This window comes from Dermochelys coriacea, chromosome 3 (assembly GCF_009764565.3).
Source record: "Dermochelys coriacea isolate rDerCor1 chromosome 3, rDerCor1.pri.v4, whole genome shotgun sequence".
Lineage (NCBI taxonomy): Eukaryota > Metazoa > Chordata > Testudines > Dermochelyidae > Dermochelys > Dermochelys coriacea.
The window spans coordinates 129,497,208-129,513,143 of NC_050070.1; the positions used below are offsets into that span (position 1 = coordinate 129,497,208).

General features: G+C 43.2%; 1 protein-coding gene across 2 annotated transcripts in view; it reads left to right on the forward strand.

Moving 5' to 3' along the window:
• The first annotated feature begins 2,711 nt into the window (after window positions 1-2,711).
• Window positions 2,712-15,936, forward strand: part of SMOC2 (SPARC related modular calcium binding 2) — a 191,993-nt gene continuing 178,768 nt past the window's right edge. The window contains exon 1 of one of the 2 annotated variants that reach the window (XM_038397794.2): window positions 2,712-3,479. In XM_038397794.2, the coding sequence (XP_038253722.1) occupies window positions 3,402-3,479 (78 nt within the window). In that variant the 5' untranslated portion in view covers window positions 2,712-3,401. The remainder of the gene's footprint in view (window positions 3,480-15,936) is intronic. The other variant, XM_043511322.1, reaches the window with a different exon arrangement.

A 15,936-nucleotide genomic window follows, 5' to 3' on the forward strand; every position in this document is an offset into this window, starting at 1 on the left:
TGGAGCTATAGATGCTAACTTCCAATGTGCTGGGGAGTGCTCACTGCTCAACCCCCTGCTCTGCCCTCACTCCACCCCTTCCTCAAGGCCCCTGCCCTATCCCCCAAGCCTGCCATGACCTCGCTCCTCCCCCTCCCCGCAGAGCCTCCTGCGCATGCGAAACAGCTGACTGTGGCAGGCAGGAGGCGCTGACTGGTGGGGCTGCCGGCAGGCGGGAGGCACTGGGGGGGCTGCTGACATATTACTGTGGCTCTTTGGCAAGGTACATTGGTAAATTCTGGCTCCTTCTCAGGCTCAGGTTGGCCACCTCTGGCCTAGGTGATGAGAATAGTGTTGGGAGGAGGAGCCAGGGGTGGAAAGAGACAGGACTGGGACCAGAAACAGGTTTGAAGGGACGATACCAGAAGGTATCATGCTAGGGGGCAATGTGCAGGAGAGTCTGTGCCAACTCAAGCGCTCTCCCCTCCTGAGCCTGGAATGGAACCCAAGCTTCCCGAGTGTCACCATTCCTCTGCTGTCAGCATTATCTGTGAAGCCCATTGGAAAAGTATACTGGGCCACACTAAGGATGATGACGTATTACTGCTATCAGTTACCCCATTGGCTTAAAGTGGCAGAGATCTTTGTGGTTGCTCTAAAGGTTCTAACCCTGCTGATGGCCCAAATGGACGTCAAGATGACACATGATGAAATTTCTGGTTTTCAGTTTGCTCTTTAAAAAACCTAGGAACTCTCACACACAAAAACTTGATTTGAAGAACACTATTAAGATTGCAAAGTCAAGCACTCACAAGTTAGGAAATACAAGAATTAAGGTTGTCTGTGCAACTTTAACTTAGGCCCCATGTACATTATAATACATTCTTCAATTATATTATCACAAGCTCTTTTCCCCACAGCCCTGCCTCATTTAGTGTGTGGGATGAACCTGCTTGGAGAATAAATAAGGGCTGAGCAGTAAAAAAAGGCTCATCTGTAGAACCTCTGTCTCATCTGTTGCAGAAGCAGGAAGGTGTGTAGCAAATAAAGCAGGAAACTACAGGAAGGGAAAGGAGGGTCTCAAGGTTAAGACAGATGAAGGCTGCCCTAAAGAACTGGAATCTATCCTTGCCTTTGTCACAGAATTCCTCTGTGATGCTGGGCATGTTGCTTAAACCACATTTTTCATAACTGTCACTAGTTATATGGACCTCATTTTCTCTGTGCCTGACTTGGGACTCTGAGACCTTATTTGCAGAAGTGCTGAACACTCACAGCTGCAACTGAAGTCAGTGGGAGTTGTGCTTCGAACATATGAAATGGTAATTACTCTGAAAAATCAGCTCCTTAGTGTTCATATTGAGCACCTAAAATTAATGGATACTTTTTACTACAATCTTTCTATGCCCCTGTTCCCTATCTTTAAATGGAGCTAATAATACACACTCATCTCATAGGGGAGCTGTAGAAAATAATTTTTTTGGTGAAGCACTCAGATACTAGCGTGATGGCCACTACAGAGAAGCCCATGAGGATATTACTAATTCTGTCAGAAGAGCAAGGTTTGAATAATGTGCAGTAAATAAGGCTCAGGGCCACACCCTGAACACCTGGGAGAAAAAAAAAACAGTGAATAGCTTGCTCATTAATTGAGCACCACCTGTTCTGTGCACTGAATGAGGCAGTGTTCAGGGTGGGGGGGAAATAGTGTGTGAAAATACAATTAAAGGTTATCATAATACCTATGTACAAGGGGACAGAATTAAATTTGCACAGGCATTCTTAATTCTGGCATTTCATAACGTTTGAGTGCCTGATTTTGCAAACTTATTAGTGCTATTTTAAGGTAGCTCTTTTGTGTATAATATGCATGTACAGTGGTTAGAATATTGAGACTCCAGATACTAACATAATGTCAGCAATCATTAGAAATGGCTTATTGTTTCAATTAGCGTCCGGACCATTAAACCCTGGAGATATCTGCAGTTGTAAAGCTCAGAGAACCGCTGCTTGCTATGGGATCACTCGATTAAAAAGAAAGATGGCGTGTAACAGTTTCTTGTACCTATCCTCGGTAAGGAATCTCTAGTTTTAGAAGGAGATAATAAACAACACTCCTTTATGCGGTTCCCAAAATATAACTTACAAGAATGCAAAGCTAACGCTCTGTTACTTTAATTTAATCACCAGGCATTTCTTGAATACAGGCTGATAACCAAGCAGTTCTACTGCATTTCCCACAGAAACACATACCAAAATCCATGCAAGACATGCTTTGGCCAAATCCTTTCTTCCCCTCTATGGTACAAGGCCTTTCAAGTAAACTGACAGCCAGTTGTCTCACCGTGCTCGAAAGCAGTCAAGCTTTGGGTTTGTGTGAGCCAGCCAGATTCGTGTCCTCCCGTTACAAGCCCAGGCTGAACTATTTCAGCAATGCTGCACTGAAAACGATGCTTTCCAGCGTCAGGGTGCAACGTACCGAGCAACAACAAAACAGGCCGGTGGCTCTGAACTGGGCAGCAGACAAGACCCAGGACACAACCCTGTGCGCCCCTTACCCCTCTGGGTCGCGCTCATTGGTGGGTATAAACCAACCCGCACACGCTCGCCGCTCTGCACATGTTGTTGCACAGTCTCCAAGAAACTGCCGCAAACCTCAGCGCTGACCGCGGACCAGAAATAATAAAAGCTGCGTGTCCCCGTCCCCCCCTTAAACATTACTTTGGTGGCCGCGAAGATGCTTGGGGTGTGTGCGCGTGTCCCCCGGAGCCAGGCTGGCCGGGTCAATCCATCGATCAGTCAATCAGCGGAGGATCGGGGGGGGGGGGGGCGGGCGAGGGAGCCGTGAAAGGCAGAACGCAGAGGAAAGAGAAATAAAAGATTTGGGGCGGTTCGCACAGCAGCAGCAGCAGCTCCAACCCCGCCAGCGGCTGCAGCGCGAGAGGGCACGTGCGAGCGGTGCTGCCCCGGGGGAAGACACAGAGGAAGGGGGGGGGGCGGCTCGTTGCCCCTTCTCTCCCCCCCCCCCCCCTTCTCGTTGCCCCGTGGCTGCGGCCGGCGACCCTCCGGCGCCGAGCGCAGCAGAGACGCGGCAGGGAAGCCGACAAGCGGCAGGCCCCGGCCCCGGCGCTGCAGGCGAAGCTTCCCGGCAGCACGTTGCGCGGTCTCGAGGGAGCCCGCGCCCAGGCTGGGGAGGCAGCTCCCGGGCCGGAGGTGGGAAGCGCTCGAGGAGCCGGCGAGGGGAGGGAGCGCGCTGTCTCCCAGCCCTGCGCTTCAGGGGGTGGGGAAAGAAGCCCTGGGCAAAGGGACCTCCCCGCGGGAGAGACTGAAAAGGAGCCAGCGGAGGGGGGGGGGAGGCTGAGGAAATTCCCCCTCCTCCCCCGCCAGCAGCGACTTTGCGGCTGCCCCGGCTCCGGATCAGGATGCGCCTCCCGTTGCTGCTGCTGCTGCTCCCGGAGCTGCTCCTCCTGGTGCCGGCTCAGAAGTTCTCCGCGCTCACGGTAAGGCTGGCGCTCCCCTCAGGTGGGCTTCCCAAACCAGGCCAGCCCTCGGAGCTCGCCGCTTGCGTCCAGCGCCCGGAGCGAGTGTGAACCGTTTGGGGGGGGGCGCCCCCCCCCCCCTCCCGCCGCCACCAACAAATCCTGGACCTGCTCCGCGCTCAGGCCAATGCGGAGGCTGAATGCGGTGCCCGGGTCTTAGGGGGTGGCTCCAGGGGACTCTGCCCGTGTCGGTTCTAACCTGGTCTCGTTTCCCGAGATCAAGCCTTCCCAGCCTGTCCTCGGGCAAGGGCTGATGGATGGCTGTCTATTGCGGGAACGCGGTGCAGAGAGACAAGGAGGCCCCTTTCCAGCTGACAGGCCCTCCTGTCAGAGAGCAGGGCAGCTGACTTGAAACAACTTGGATAGACCCCGCACTGCTTTCTGTTCACCTTGCCTGTAAGTCGAGCACTGGTTAGAGAGAGACGCAAGCCGCAGGAGCTAAATAAGGAACCTGATGGTGGACGATTTCGAAGGGTAAAGCGTGCGAGTGACAAGGGCAGTAGCAAGAGAATTCGGCACCCGAGTTTCGCCAGAGAGCGGGTAGGCATACGGGTTGCAGGGCACACTTCTTCCCCTTTGTTTGTAACGGGCTAGGTAACTCCGCTGCTGCTGAAAATGCTTTTTCTGAGTCTCCCTGGGACAAGATAAAGTGATGGTGGGGGGGGGGGGAAGAAGAGGAAATAAAACCTCTCCGTCTTCTTGTATCTATCTTAGATATTGAAAAATCTTCAAGGCTGTCTTTATTTGCGTGTATCCTGCAACACAGAGGTAATACTCCATAAAAAGTACGATTTGCATTTTCCAAGGAGAAAGATTAGCTATTACAGTTAAATGGAAGTTTACTGTGGGTTTCCACAGAGCGTTAGTTTAATATAGGTTTCAGAGTAGCAGCCGTGTTAGTCTGTATTCGCAAAAAGAAAAGGAGTACTTGTGGCACCTTAGAGACTAACAAATTTATTAGAGTATAAGCTTTCGTGAGCTACAGCTCACTTCATCCGATGAAGTGAGCTGTAGCTCACGAAAGCTTATGCTCTAATAAATTTGTTAGTCTCTAAGGTGCCACAAGTACTCCTTTTCTTTTAGTTTAATATTATTGCCTTTCTTATGCTGCAGTGCATCCACGTTGCACTGAAGGCTGCATTTGGAAATGTGTGGATCATCTTTGGTTGACTATTTTTTAACTATAAAGCCCCATGAAACGTCCCTCCTTGGCTATTCTGGGGCCCATGATGCTAAACCTGGGACTGTGTGTAGGGATGGGTGAGCCAATTCATTAGGATTGCTAAATAAGCCATAATCACTTCTCTAGCCAAGACCTGAGGTTTGCAGCTAATAGCTCAGCTCAATCTTCTCTTAGAGGTTGCAGTGTTTGCAAAACTATAATTAATGCAATCTGTAGAAATAAAAATATATTTATATTTATTCAAGCACTCATTTAAAAACAAAGGGCAGAATACCCATTTTCAGGCAAAGTGTTTTGGTAAAGGATATTCAGTTTGGAGGTTTGCAAAGGGAGATGTGTTCTATTTTATCTTAAACTTTCAGACAATGAGCGTTTCTATAAGATAGTAAATGTTACATAGTGATATTTTCAGGGGCTTGGGGATGTTGCTTATACCTGAAATTCTTCATAAAAGGTCTTGTCTCCCTGTCTAATTTCTTGAAAATTATTTGTAGATTAGAAACTGCTAACTGAAACCACAAAGCTCACTCCAGAATTTTATAGTGTGACACTTTTGTAAGCACAGAACACATGAAATCAAGTGGATATTATCCTTTTTACTCTTGGAGTACCATAACACCACTTGGAAAGACTGGTTTTTAAACTGCTCTCTCGCAGTGAGAGGATTTTTGGAAAAAAAAGTAGGACAAGGTGATTTTTGGCACTGAATTCCAAGTTTGATTTCAAAAGCACGTTAGAAGTTGAGTTAGTTGGTTACATGAACAAGGTTTACAGAAACCAATACTTTGTTTTCTTTCCTTGGTCCATTATAAACATTTTAAATGATTGTGAATTAGAAAGGCTACCCATCTTAGTTGTTCCACATAAAACTTCTGTTATATCACACCTTGCAGCCCAAAGGATCCTAAAGCATTTTACCACTGCATTATATATACACTGCCACTGAAATGCAGCCATCTCTGGGGAGATGGATGGTAGCTCTACTGAAGTGGAGGAAGTGAAAGTTTGGCCAATGAGACTGGGCCAAACCACTGTCTTATAAAATGTAATATGTCCATACAAGGCAAATAGAACTTTGGTTTCACCTAAAATACTTCCCTCCCCCAAATAAACTGTATGGCACTCAATTTATATACCTTGGAAGGATGAAGAGCTAAGTCAATTCTGATGGCATTTGAACCTGGGCTTCCAGAGGGAATTGAAGTTTGAAACTTGATGCTTAGGTTTGATCTACACTGGGGTTTCCTCACTGGTGGCAACCAGCTCTGGTATAGCTGCAATAGTGCTAACTCCTATAGGCAGTGAGCCTAAGCCAGTTCTTCACAGCACTCCCTGTGGATGTGCTCTCAGAGAGCTGGCCAGCAAACATGTCACTGTTTACATTAGAAATCCTTAATCCATAAAGTAGGTAATAAACACCTGGATGCACATAGTCTGCAAACAGAAAATGTTAATCTTGTAAAAATTTCCCATAAAAATAAATCTTGGCTCTTGAGTTTTGGTACCACGTGGGGTGGGGGGTGTTATTCCTACAAAATATTCGGAAACGTTCCTTATTAAAATGGAAAGTGAAGTATCACAGCAACAGGTAGCTCAATACTAAATCATCCTGTATTCTTCCTTACAGTCATTTGGCATGTAGTTCACAGAGTGTATCAATATGAAAGTTATTTTTCTCCAGTCATGTGTTCTTCATTCCTTATTTCCTAATACATTAGGGACATTGACTTCCCTGAGGTACTAACACAAAGGGGTGCATTTTCATCTCTAACACTTCTTGGAGATGTTAATAGGTGTTGTGTGTGTGAGAACTGAACCAGGGATATTTGGGTCAAGACGTGTGGACGGGAGCGAAGGGAAGTGTGTGTGTTTTGTTTTGTTTTTTTTTGTTTTACCTGCTGCATCATTCTACAATGCTAGGTTATCTTCCCCTGCTTATGAACACCCATCTCTGTTCCCTGTGGGAAATGAGAGCTGCCCACCAACAACACAGTTTGGAGAGTAACTAACAGAGGCCAACATTTTCAAAAGTGGCCACAGATTGTAGGTATGTAACCTCACACACCAGGGAGCTGAGTTTCTCAAGAGCTGAGTACCAACAATTCAGAATGAACTCAGTAGGAACTGAGTGCGCTCAGCCCTTCTGATAATTAAACCTCAGGTGTTTTAGGCAAAAAATCAGAGCATGCAGAATCAGTGGCAAGTTTTAAAAATGTGGCTCCATGGATCGGAAAACTCACTTTCTCTCATTCAGATTATGAACAGCTCTAGATTTAGAAGAGAACTTGACAATGTTGAGCGTCAATTTTTATGTTTGGATCTGGCAAAATAGGAGTTCTGGGCTTTTTGTTTTAACTTATTTCTCTGGTAGCCTGAGAAGCAGAGCAAAAATTGCTTTCAAACAAGAGTCTGTTGTCCGCTTCCATTTAAGTGAGCTGTAGCTCACGAAAGCTTATGCTCTAATAAATTTGTTAGTCTCTAAGGTGCCACAAGTACTCCTTTTGTTTTTGCGAATACAGACTAATACGGCTGCTACTCTGAAACCTTCCATTTAATTAGGAATACATTCTTCAATTAAAATTCCCTTGGGGGAAATTAAAAGCCCAGGGCTTAAATTAAATGGAAAAAATGATTTTGCAAAACTTGAAGTTTCACAAAACCCAAAGGGAAAAGTTCTAAAGGTTTCACACAACTCATAACTCCAGTGGGTTCGCCAGTCCCTGGTAACCAACCTCATTGGTGGCTCCAGTGCTGAGCCACAGCTGGCCTCTGGTCATTGTATAACTATGTGGCTTCCTACTGCCTTGACACTAGCAGCCAAACTGATTTCTGATGCGCACAGGAGTCAAAGACTCCACCACTGCATCCAAAATTATAATCTGGTCCTTAAAATTATTTCAATCTTGCAGAGCTCTTGGCCTGTTCTCGTTCTAAGACTGCCTTTGCCAAGCTTGCTCCTGAACTCGTCTCCTGTGAAGCATCATGTTGCAATGCCAGCGAGTATGAATAAAGGGGGGAAAATATCTATCATATTAAAACACTGTCAACTACTAGCTGAGCCACTAGGCTGGGGGGAGATTTTATAAACAAAAATTGGCAGCAGAACACTTTGGGAAGCTGGGGTGGGAGCTATTTCACAAGTACACTATTTTAGGGGACATCTAGATAAGAAACTGTTGAATGTGGAGGGGCTGTAGCCAATTTAGCTCCCTCTCCCTCTGTCAAACACCACTATACAAAGTCTTTACCATCTAAAAAGAACTAAATAACTGTGTTCTGGAAACAAGTCTATGGAATGACAGATGGGATTCTGCAACTCTTACAGTACATCACTAGAATATTTTCCTGACGTATTACTTTTGTTATGGCACATATTTATTTAGCATCACAAATCTCATATCTATATCTATACCTATATCTATCTTCTTACTGAAATATATTTGGTAGATGAGAGAACAGAACTAGATTGGCATGATTCCAATAAGGGAAGTCACATATTATGGATTTAGGTATTTTTGCATTGAAATACAAAGCTTAATGTATAGTTCATCTTTCTCTAAGTTTAAGTAACACTTAGATTACTTCATTGATTCTGAACTGAAAACATGGGGCATCTTTTACACTATGTTTTTAGAACTATCAGTGCAGCTTCTATCTCAGCTGGAGTTGTGTGTGTGTGTATTAATAGGATGCAAGTATTTATTTGAAAACATTTGCATTGTTCCTAATGTACCACGAATATTTAATTTTATGCCCAAAAGACATGCAGAATCATGTTTGTCTTTCAATCAAATATCAATCTTGGATCCTAGCAGAAAAGAAAATTCTTTTTTGCATCTGGAAAAATCTCTTACTGAAATGTACAGCTCAGTCTGTCAAACATTTCTTTCATCAGATGCTGAATATTTCAAGGAACAATTGTTTTCTTTTTCTCCGTTGGCACATGCTTTGTGAGTATTCAGTAGCATTTAATGCCCTGGATAGGTTCCACAACACTCACCAGTATAAGATGGACCACTAAGGTAGTTGAGTAGAGGGAGGCTAAACACAATCAAAGCTTTCCAAGTTATGGACCCAGTTGAATGGTGCCTACAAAACCCAAATATTTGGAAAAGTTACTTTAATTGTGACTCAAAACCAAGACCATAAATAAAACTGTAAGTGGCTCCAGATCCTAACAGCACTGTTAGAGAATATGAGCATTGATGCAACAAAGGGTACATCAGTTCCGAAAATAAAACATTCTCAGCAATGCTTCCCTACAATAAACTTTCAAGACACTTCTCATTGTAAAAAACCAAACAAACAGGGTTATTATTAAAAGTGTCAGAAGAACTTTAGGTTGTGTTAGAAGTCACTTTTATGCATGCAGCCAACAAACACAGTCCCATTTAAAAAAAGAAAAGGAGTACTTGTGGCGTCTCTAAGGTGCCACAAGTACTCCTTTTCTTTTTGCGAATACAGACTAATACGGCTGCTACTCTGAAACCAGTCCCATTTAATGTGAAGTAAACAATGTAGATTGACTTGACAGGTTGACTGCACACTGGGAGTGTTTTAAAACTGAAAGGGTGGTGGGGGGGATATAGGGGGTGGTTTACAGGAAAAAAATATACATAGGAAGATACATTTATGAAAGGCCCTCCAGTCCATTTTGCTGCCTTCATTCATTCCCTGTCCTGAGGGGTAGTCCAAGGAGCCATAGCACTAGTGTTTTTTTTTTTTTTTTTTTTTTAACTGTGGGCAAACCTCCAAAGCTTTGGAGGTTCCGTTCATTTTGAAGGAACATCCAAAAATTTAGATACTTATCCAAAACGTATTTGAACCTCATTGGTTTGGAAATCAGTCTAGAATTCTCTTCAGGGTCTGGCTTGCTCAGGAGTTTGCTAGTGTTTCCAGTATTTTGGCCAGGCCAGAGTTACCACAAGAGCAGCTGTTTTCATGATATTTTGGTACTTCACCTTTCTGTCATGCTCAAGACCTGGAAGTGGAGAGGGGCCTGAAAATTAATAACCAACCTAGGAAGTCCAGAGAACTATTTTTGGATTGCAAATGAAAGTTTGAGTTTGGTTCAGGCGTGTCAGTTTTTATCTGAAATGTTTCATATGTGCTTGACAGAGCTGTGTCGAGGATGGTAATTGTGTTTCATGAAAGGAGTTAGGGATTTCAAAATCTGGTTTTATTCTGATTAGGAACAAAAACTGAAAGTTTTGAAATTCTCTGCATAGGAAAACTGCAAACATTTGTTTCAAGTCAATCAAAACCTTTCATTTTGATACAGACTTTTTGATTTTATATTATAATATATAAAATAAAAATGCTTTGAAATGACAAGTAGTTTCAAAACAAAAAAAAACCTTTAACTATCATGTCAGAATAGGATTTGCAATATTGTCAGAACTTTTTTCTAGGGGAGGAGGCTCAAAATGAAATTCCAGCAACATTGACCCAATTTTGCAAAAATGTTTAGATTTCAACAGAATATCCTATTCTAATGGAATATGGTTCCATCAAAGTTTCTCTGACTAGCTCTACTTCCTGACCAGTACCCACCCCCTTTCATTTCACTAGCAGAACTGAAAACACCTTCCACATATGGACACTGATTATTGGCTCAAAAAAAAAAAGTTGAGGAAAAGCTTGCAATCTGTTATATGCTGACATTACAGGTACTAAGACAAGGAAAGATGACTGAAAATGCAGCAAAAATTTAGAAATATTTGTGTAGATTACAGACCAGCAAACAACCCTAGCTGGCTAAAAGATCAATAATGGCTAAAATGGGGGCAAATTCTCAGTGCAGACAAGGTCAGAGAGGCCATGTCTAGGAAGAGAGGCTAGTGGAATCTCCATGCCCATTCATTCCTTGGCCTTGCTGTCAAGGTTATCCATTAACCATGTCAATTGATTGTTTTGTGTGATGTGGCCAGCTAGTCACTTGGTATTGGTCTGAGTTTCCTGACATCACAGCTCCAAATAATAAATATGCTTCCGAGAAGAATAGGTAACACAGTACCACTCGTTGGCACAGAATCACTAGGGTAAGATTCTTAGTGCCATAGGTGCAATTAGCAGCCTGAAATTTTAATCAGCGTTCGGAGAATAGAATTTTTTTTGTTTGCAAACCTTAAACTTAAGTAAATAAACTGATTTTAAAACAATTTTTTTTAATTTTTAATTTTAGTTTTAAGAGATGGTATTTTATCAGCTGATTGAAGATTCAAGATAGCAGACATAGCATCACAGAATCATTGTTAGGGCCACAAGGAACATAAGAACAGCCATACTGGGTCAGACCAAAGGTCCATCTAGCCCAGTATCCGGTCTTTCAGCAGTAGCCAATGCCAGGTACTTCAGAGGAAATGAACAGAACAGGTAATCATCAAGTGATCCATCCCATGTTGCCATTCCCAGCATCTGGCAAACAGAGGATAGTGACAAATCCCTGCCCATCCTGCCTAATAGCCATTGATGGACCTATTTTCCATTAATGTATCTAGTGGTGTGTTTTTGGTTTTTTTTGGACCCTGTTATAGTCTTGGCCTTCATGACATCCTCTGGCAAGAAAAATACTGACTGAAGGTTATCCATGCTCATTCACCCTTGGAATTCCCTAACGTATTGCTCTGCCCAGAAGTTCACTCAGGAATATTTTCCTAGTATCCACTCCAGTGGTGGGGAACTTGCGGCCTGTCAGGGTAATCCGCTGGCAGGCCGTGAGACAGTTTGTTTACATTGACTGTCCATAGGCATGGCCGCCCGCAGCTCCCAGCGGCCGTGGTTCACCGTTCCCAACCAATGGAAGTGGTGGGAAGCAGGGGCCAGCACGTCCCTGCTGAGATGGACCAGTGAATCAAAAGCAGAGTAGCAGACTGCAGCACAAAAGACAACTGCATCTTGGTGTGAGGCGTGTGTGCCACTTGAAGAGTTTCTTTATTTTATACTCCTATCAAGGAGGGAGTAATGGGGAGGGGGCATGGGGGTTAGGCTTGGCAGAAGAATCTGGGGGTCTGTCCTTATTCTGGGGGAGTTGAAGAAATGGGCAACGCTTTTCTGGATTCACAACCCATTTGACCTTAATCCACATCTGCAAAGAGAAGTGAATTTACCCAGTGCACATGTACTGAACTGTCTCAGCAATGGGAAGGTGCATGTAACCAGTGTAAGCTGAGCCATATTTTCTGAATACTGGATGTAAATGTTCAGTTTCCCACATACCAGAAATGCTTTGAGATTGAAATTAAAGTTCTAAAATAGGCAATTTAAAAAAGTAGAATCTTTTTAAAAGTAAAGCCATTGTAATATGTTTAATATAGACTGAACTATGCTTTGTTTGCTTTTCTCATTTCCTCCTGTAATATGAATACATCTATTCTCCTTTTTGAGATATGGAAGTGAATTTAGTGCTTTTGAAAGGGAAAAAAAAAGACAGTGCTAAAGCCAGGCATGGCTAAAGAAGATACAATGGAAAGGTTTACTAGACAGCTCCAACAGTGGACTTAAATCCTCCTCAACAGCAGCCCTGCTATCCAAGTCTCAGATGACAGTTAAAGACTGCCAAATACACTTTGTTGTGTAATTTTTAATTTAAAATGCACAAAAACCTAAGATCTTGAGAGCGAAAGCACAAAAATCATTTGTTCCAGGAAACCAAATAGGAATCAGACAGTGCCTCCTAAAGTGTAGGGTTCGTGCATTAGTCTAAATAGGGCCAGATTCCAAACACATTCACACCGGTGGCCACTGCAAATCCAAAATAACTCCAGTATATCTGGTGTATGGTCTTTGTAGAGTTCTATTTAATGAAATACTGCCCTGATGGACACACTGTGTTGCCCCAGTGGTGCTTCATAGTCTTGGTCCAGACAGAATGTGCCAATTACATGTCCTGAGATTATATGTGAGATTAATTATTCTGATCATTTTTTTTTCAAAGTCACCATTTATCAAATGTTTAGATGAACATTATCCAATCAGTTCTAATTACAGTACATAGACTATAATAAATATAAAAAACAGTACCCTTAGAATATGCATAGGGATTAAAAACACAGAGGACTGTGATTGGAACATACATATGTATGTGTTATGTTAATTATCCCTGCTATATTTGATAGGATTTCTTTTTGGATGTAGATGTCAAAGACCTCAGAGACTAAGGATAAAGTCCAAGTGGAGTGTGATTTTTGCACACATCCCTATATTCTAAGACATTTCCCCTCTTCTTACCCACTGCCTCCCAACATAGCCAGGTGGTATAACTCATCTACCATCCTAAAGGGCAGGCAGGTCACACACATCTTCCTTTGAAGCCAACATCTATGGCACTTCATGAATCGGCCACTGGAGGGAACCCAAGAACAACATTGATCAGCTCAGTCATCTGTGGGGGGCTAACAGTGTCAAAATTCCTCTCTCCACAATGCAATAGGAGACACACTGCAATGGGAACCTCAGCGCCCGGTACTTGCACCTCCACTTGCCATTAAGTGGGACACATGAAAGACAGTATCAAAGGAATCTTAAAAATGTGGGATTTCTTTCTTTAAATAGAAGATCTTCTGTAACTTTAGTGCCACGATTCCCCCAAACATGAATCATTTACAGTAATAAGAATGCTAGTGTGGCACAGGAGAATTACGGTCTAAACTGAAAGCAGTCCCTTACACTGTTCTACATTTTGAGGTGCTCAACCTACCGAAGAGGCGTTTGGCTGGCTCGTAAAATGTTTATTGCATGCATCATTTGGCATTCGTTTTGAAGCATTTATTTACAGGACTTTTAGTGAGTGTGGTAAGAGAACGAGAACTTATTTTCCACACTGCATTTAATAGGATTATGTTTCAAGCAGCATCCTCTCGGGAAGGCAGGTTTCAAGCATGTCAAAATTTTTGATGGATTTCAGCCTGAGTGGATTTAGTTGCAAATCTGAACTTTGCACAGGAGGGTTTATCTTTCCATCGGTTTTCCAAAGAGGCATCATAAATTACATTTCTGGAAGAAACAAAGCCTTTTGAAAGAAGAGTTCATCTGGTAAATTCTTCCTCTAAATTCCCCTTCCCTGTCCTGTCATGCCATGCACTACACAGATAGCGACATAAGCAGATGCTGAAGGACTCTCCAAGCAATGCCTCTGTCATTACTTGATGATAGAACTTCCTAACACAATTTTCGGGCTTAGTCAACATACAAGTATTGACAGTGCTATTTCCTTTGAAAGAGGAAAGGCAAAACTTAATGAGCACGATTCTCCATTGTCCTGCACCTTGTCCAGTCATTTACATCAGTGCCAAATAGGTGTAAACTATTTCCACCATTCTGATGTGGTAGCATTTTACACCCACTTGGCACTGGGGCACCTGCTCATATAAGGTGCAGGGTGACAGAGAATCAGATCAGGCCCTTTAACACTAGATGGCGGAAGCAGAATTGATATCAAGGTGAAATAGTTTGAATCATCCTGTTATGGATTGGTTTGTGTCCCCCTATGGCTTGGGGAAGACCCACAGAGGCAGCACTGTGGAGTTGGAAATAGAGCTCCCAAATTGGTACAACGAATGGAGAGATTGCTTTTGATTTGTCTGCTGATTTTTGGCAATGCACCCATTTTATTTTCAACTATAAATTAATGCAAATCCCAGTCCTTATTGGTGATAGCCTCATGTCCTGGACAGCGAGGAATTTACAAGAATCCCAGTGGAGGAATGACCGGCGTTGTGGTCCCTTTTTGCAATGAGGAATGCCATTCCAGACTCTACCCCATGTTACCAACCTCCTGCCAATGATTGATTTCCTCCCTGCTCAAAGCAACAGATTTGTATTTTGGCCAAGCCCGTTAGCCACTTCTCTTTAAGCCTTAAATACAGAATATGAGGTTACTTTTCCCATTTAGCAGCCATCACTGGTATTTTTATTTCCTGTGATGAAGATTTGAGTATAATGTTACTGATGGTAAAATGGATTATACCATACGATAAAGAATTTATTGATGAAATACCTATAGCAGAACTAAAACTAGCCTGAGTTCCTCCTGGTGGTAAATCTACTTGGACTGGAGGGTTCAGCAGCTCAAACAGCCTTTAACCTCTAATCCACTGCTGGTCAGCAGCAGGCCAGTGCAGATGAGGTCTAGCCCAGGAGCAGATAGTGGGATCCACTGTTCCAGTTCCTCTTCCAGGAGGCTTCGGTTATTGGGCCTTCTACAGAATCCTAGCCAGATTTTAAGGTTGCCGTCCATAGAAGAGCCTCCAGATCATGGGGAGGCAGGCAGAGCGGGGTGCAAATTGCCCACTGTGGTAATTTGTCTCCAACAAGTTTGTTACAGAGTGCTTGCACAGTGTCTTCTATAGCTAAAATTGTTGTCTCCTCAAGCCAGAAGTTACACCTGCAGCACCAAATGTAGATGCACCCGAATAAAGACCCTCCCAAATCAGCTGGTTGATTTTTTTGAGAGATTCAGCCCTGTGCAGAGGGGTTAGCAAAAGGCCTGGACACCAATTAAGTCACATTTCAGGCCGAAGTGGGACATCAGTTTTGCATTAACCTTGAGCTGGCTCCTCTGCACAGGGGCAAATTTCACCCTTTCGTGTTTTTTCCAACTTCTGAGAGCTTGATTTCTCAACCTAATCGTTGCAGGGATGTGATCTGTCCGATCTCTATGAGAAGTCAGGTATTATTAAAAAGCATATCCCTTGTTCATACAAGGAGCTGCAGGCTCCAAAATAACATCTGCTATCCTTTGTTTGTAGGTCATCTAATAGCATGTATCCAAGAATGCCATCTTCTCTCCAGGACAATGATTCCAAATTTAGGTTTGAACATACTGTGTGTATATTTCACCTCTACATTCCTGTGCAAAGTTTTACTGCTCATTTTGCTTGTCAAGAATGATGGTTCAGTTCAGCAAAATTCCAGAATTTAAGATTTTTTTTGGAAGTTTATCCAAATTATGTGAAACATTTTGGTCTAAGAATCTCATAATAGTTTTGATTTGACAGGATTTTGAAAGTATCCAGGTTTTAGCCATGTTGGAAATACTGCAAGGGCTGTTGTATTTGGTAGTTGATAAATTTGCAGAGGTATCTGAAATTTAAAAAACTCCCCAATCTCACTCCTCCAAGCAAACAAAAATTCAGATCAGGTTCACTTCCCGATTAGGTTAAGGCAAACATTTAGTTCTTATTACATTAGCCTGCTTGTCCACCATCCTACATTTCTAATGAGTGGAATACAGTA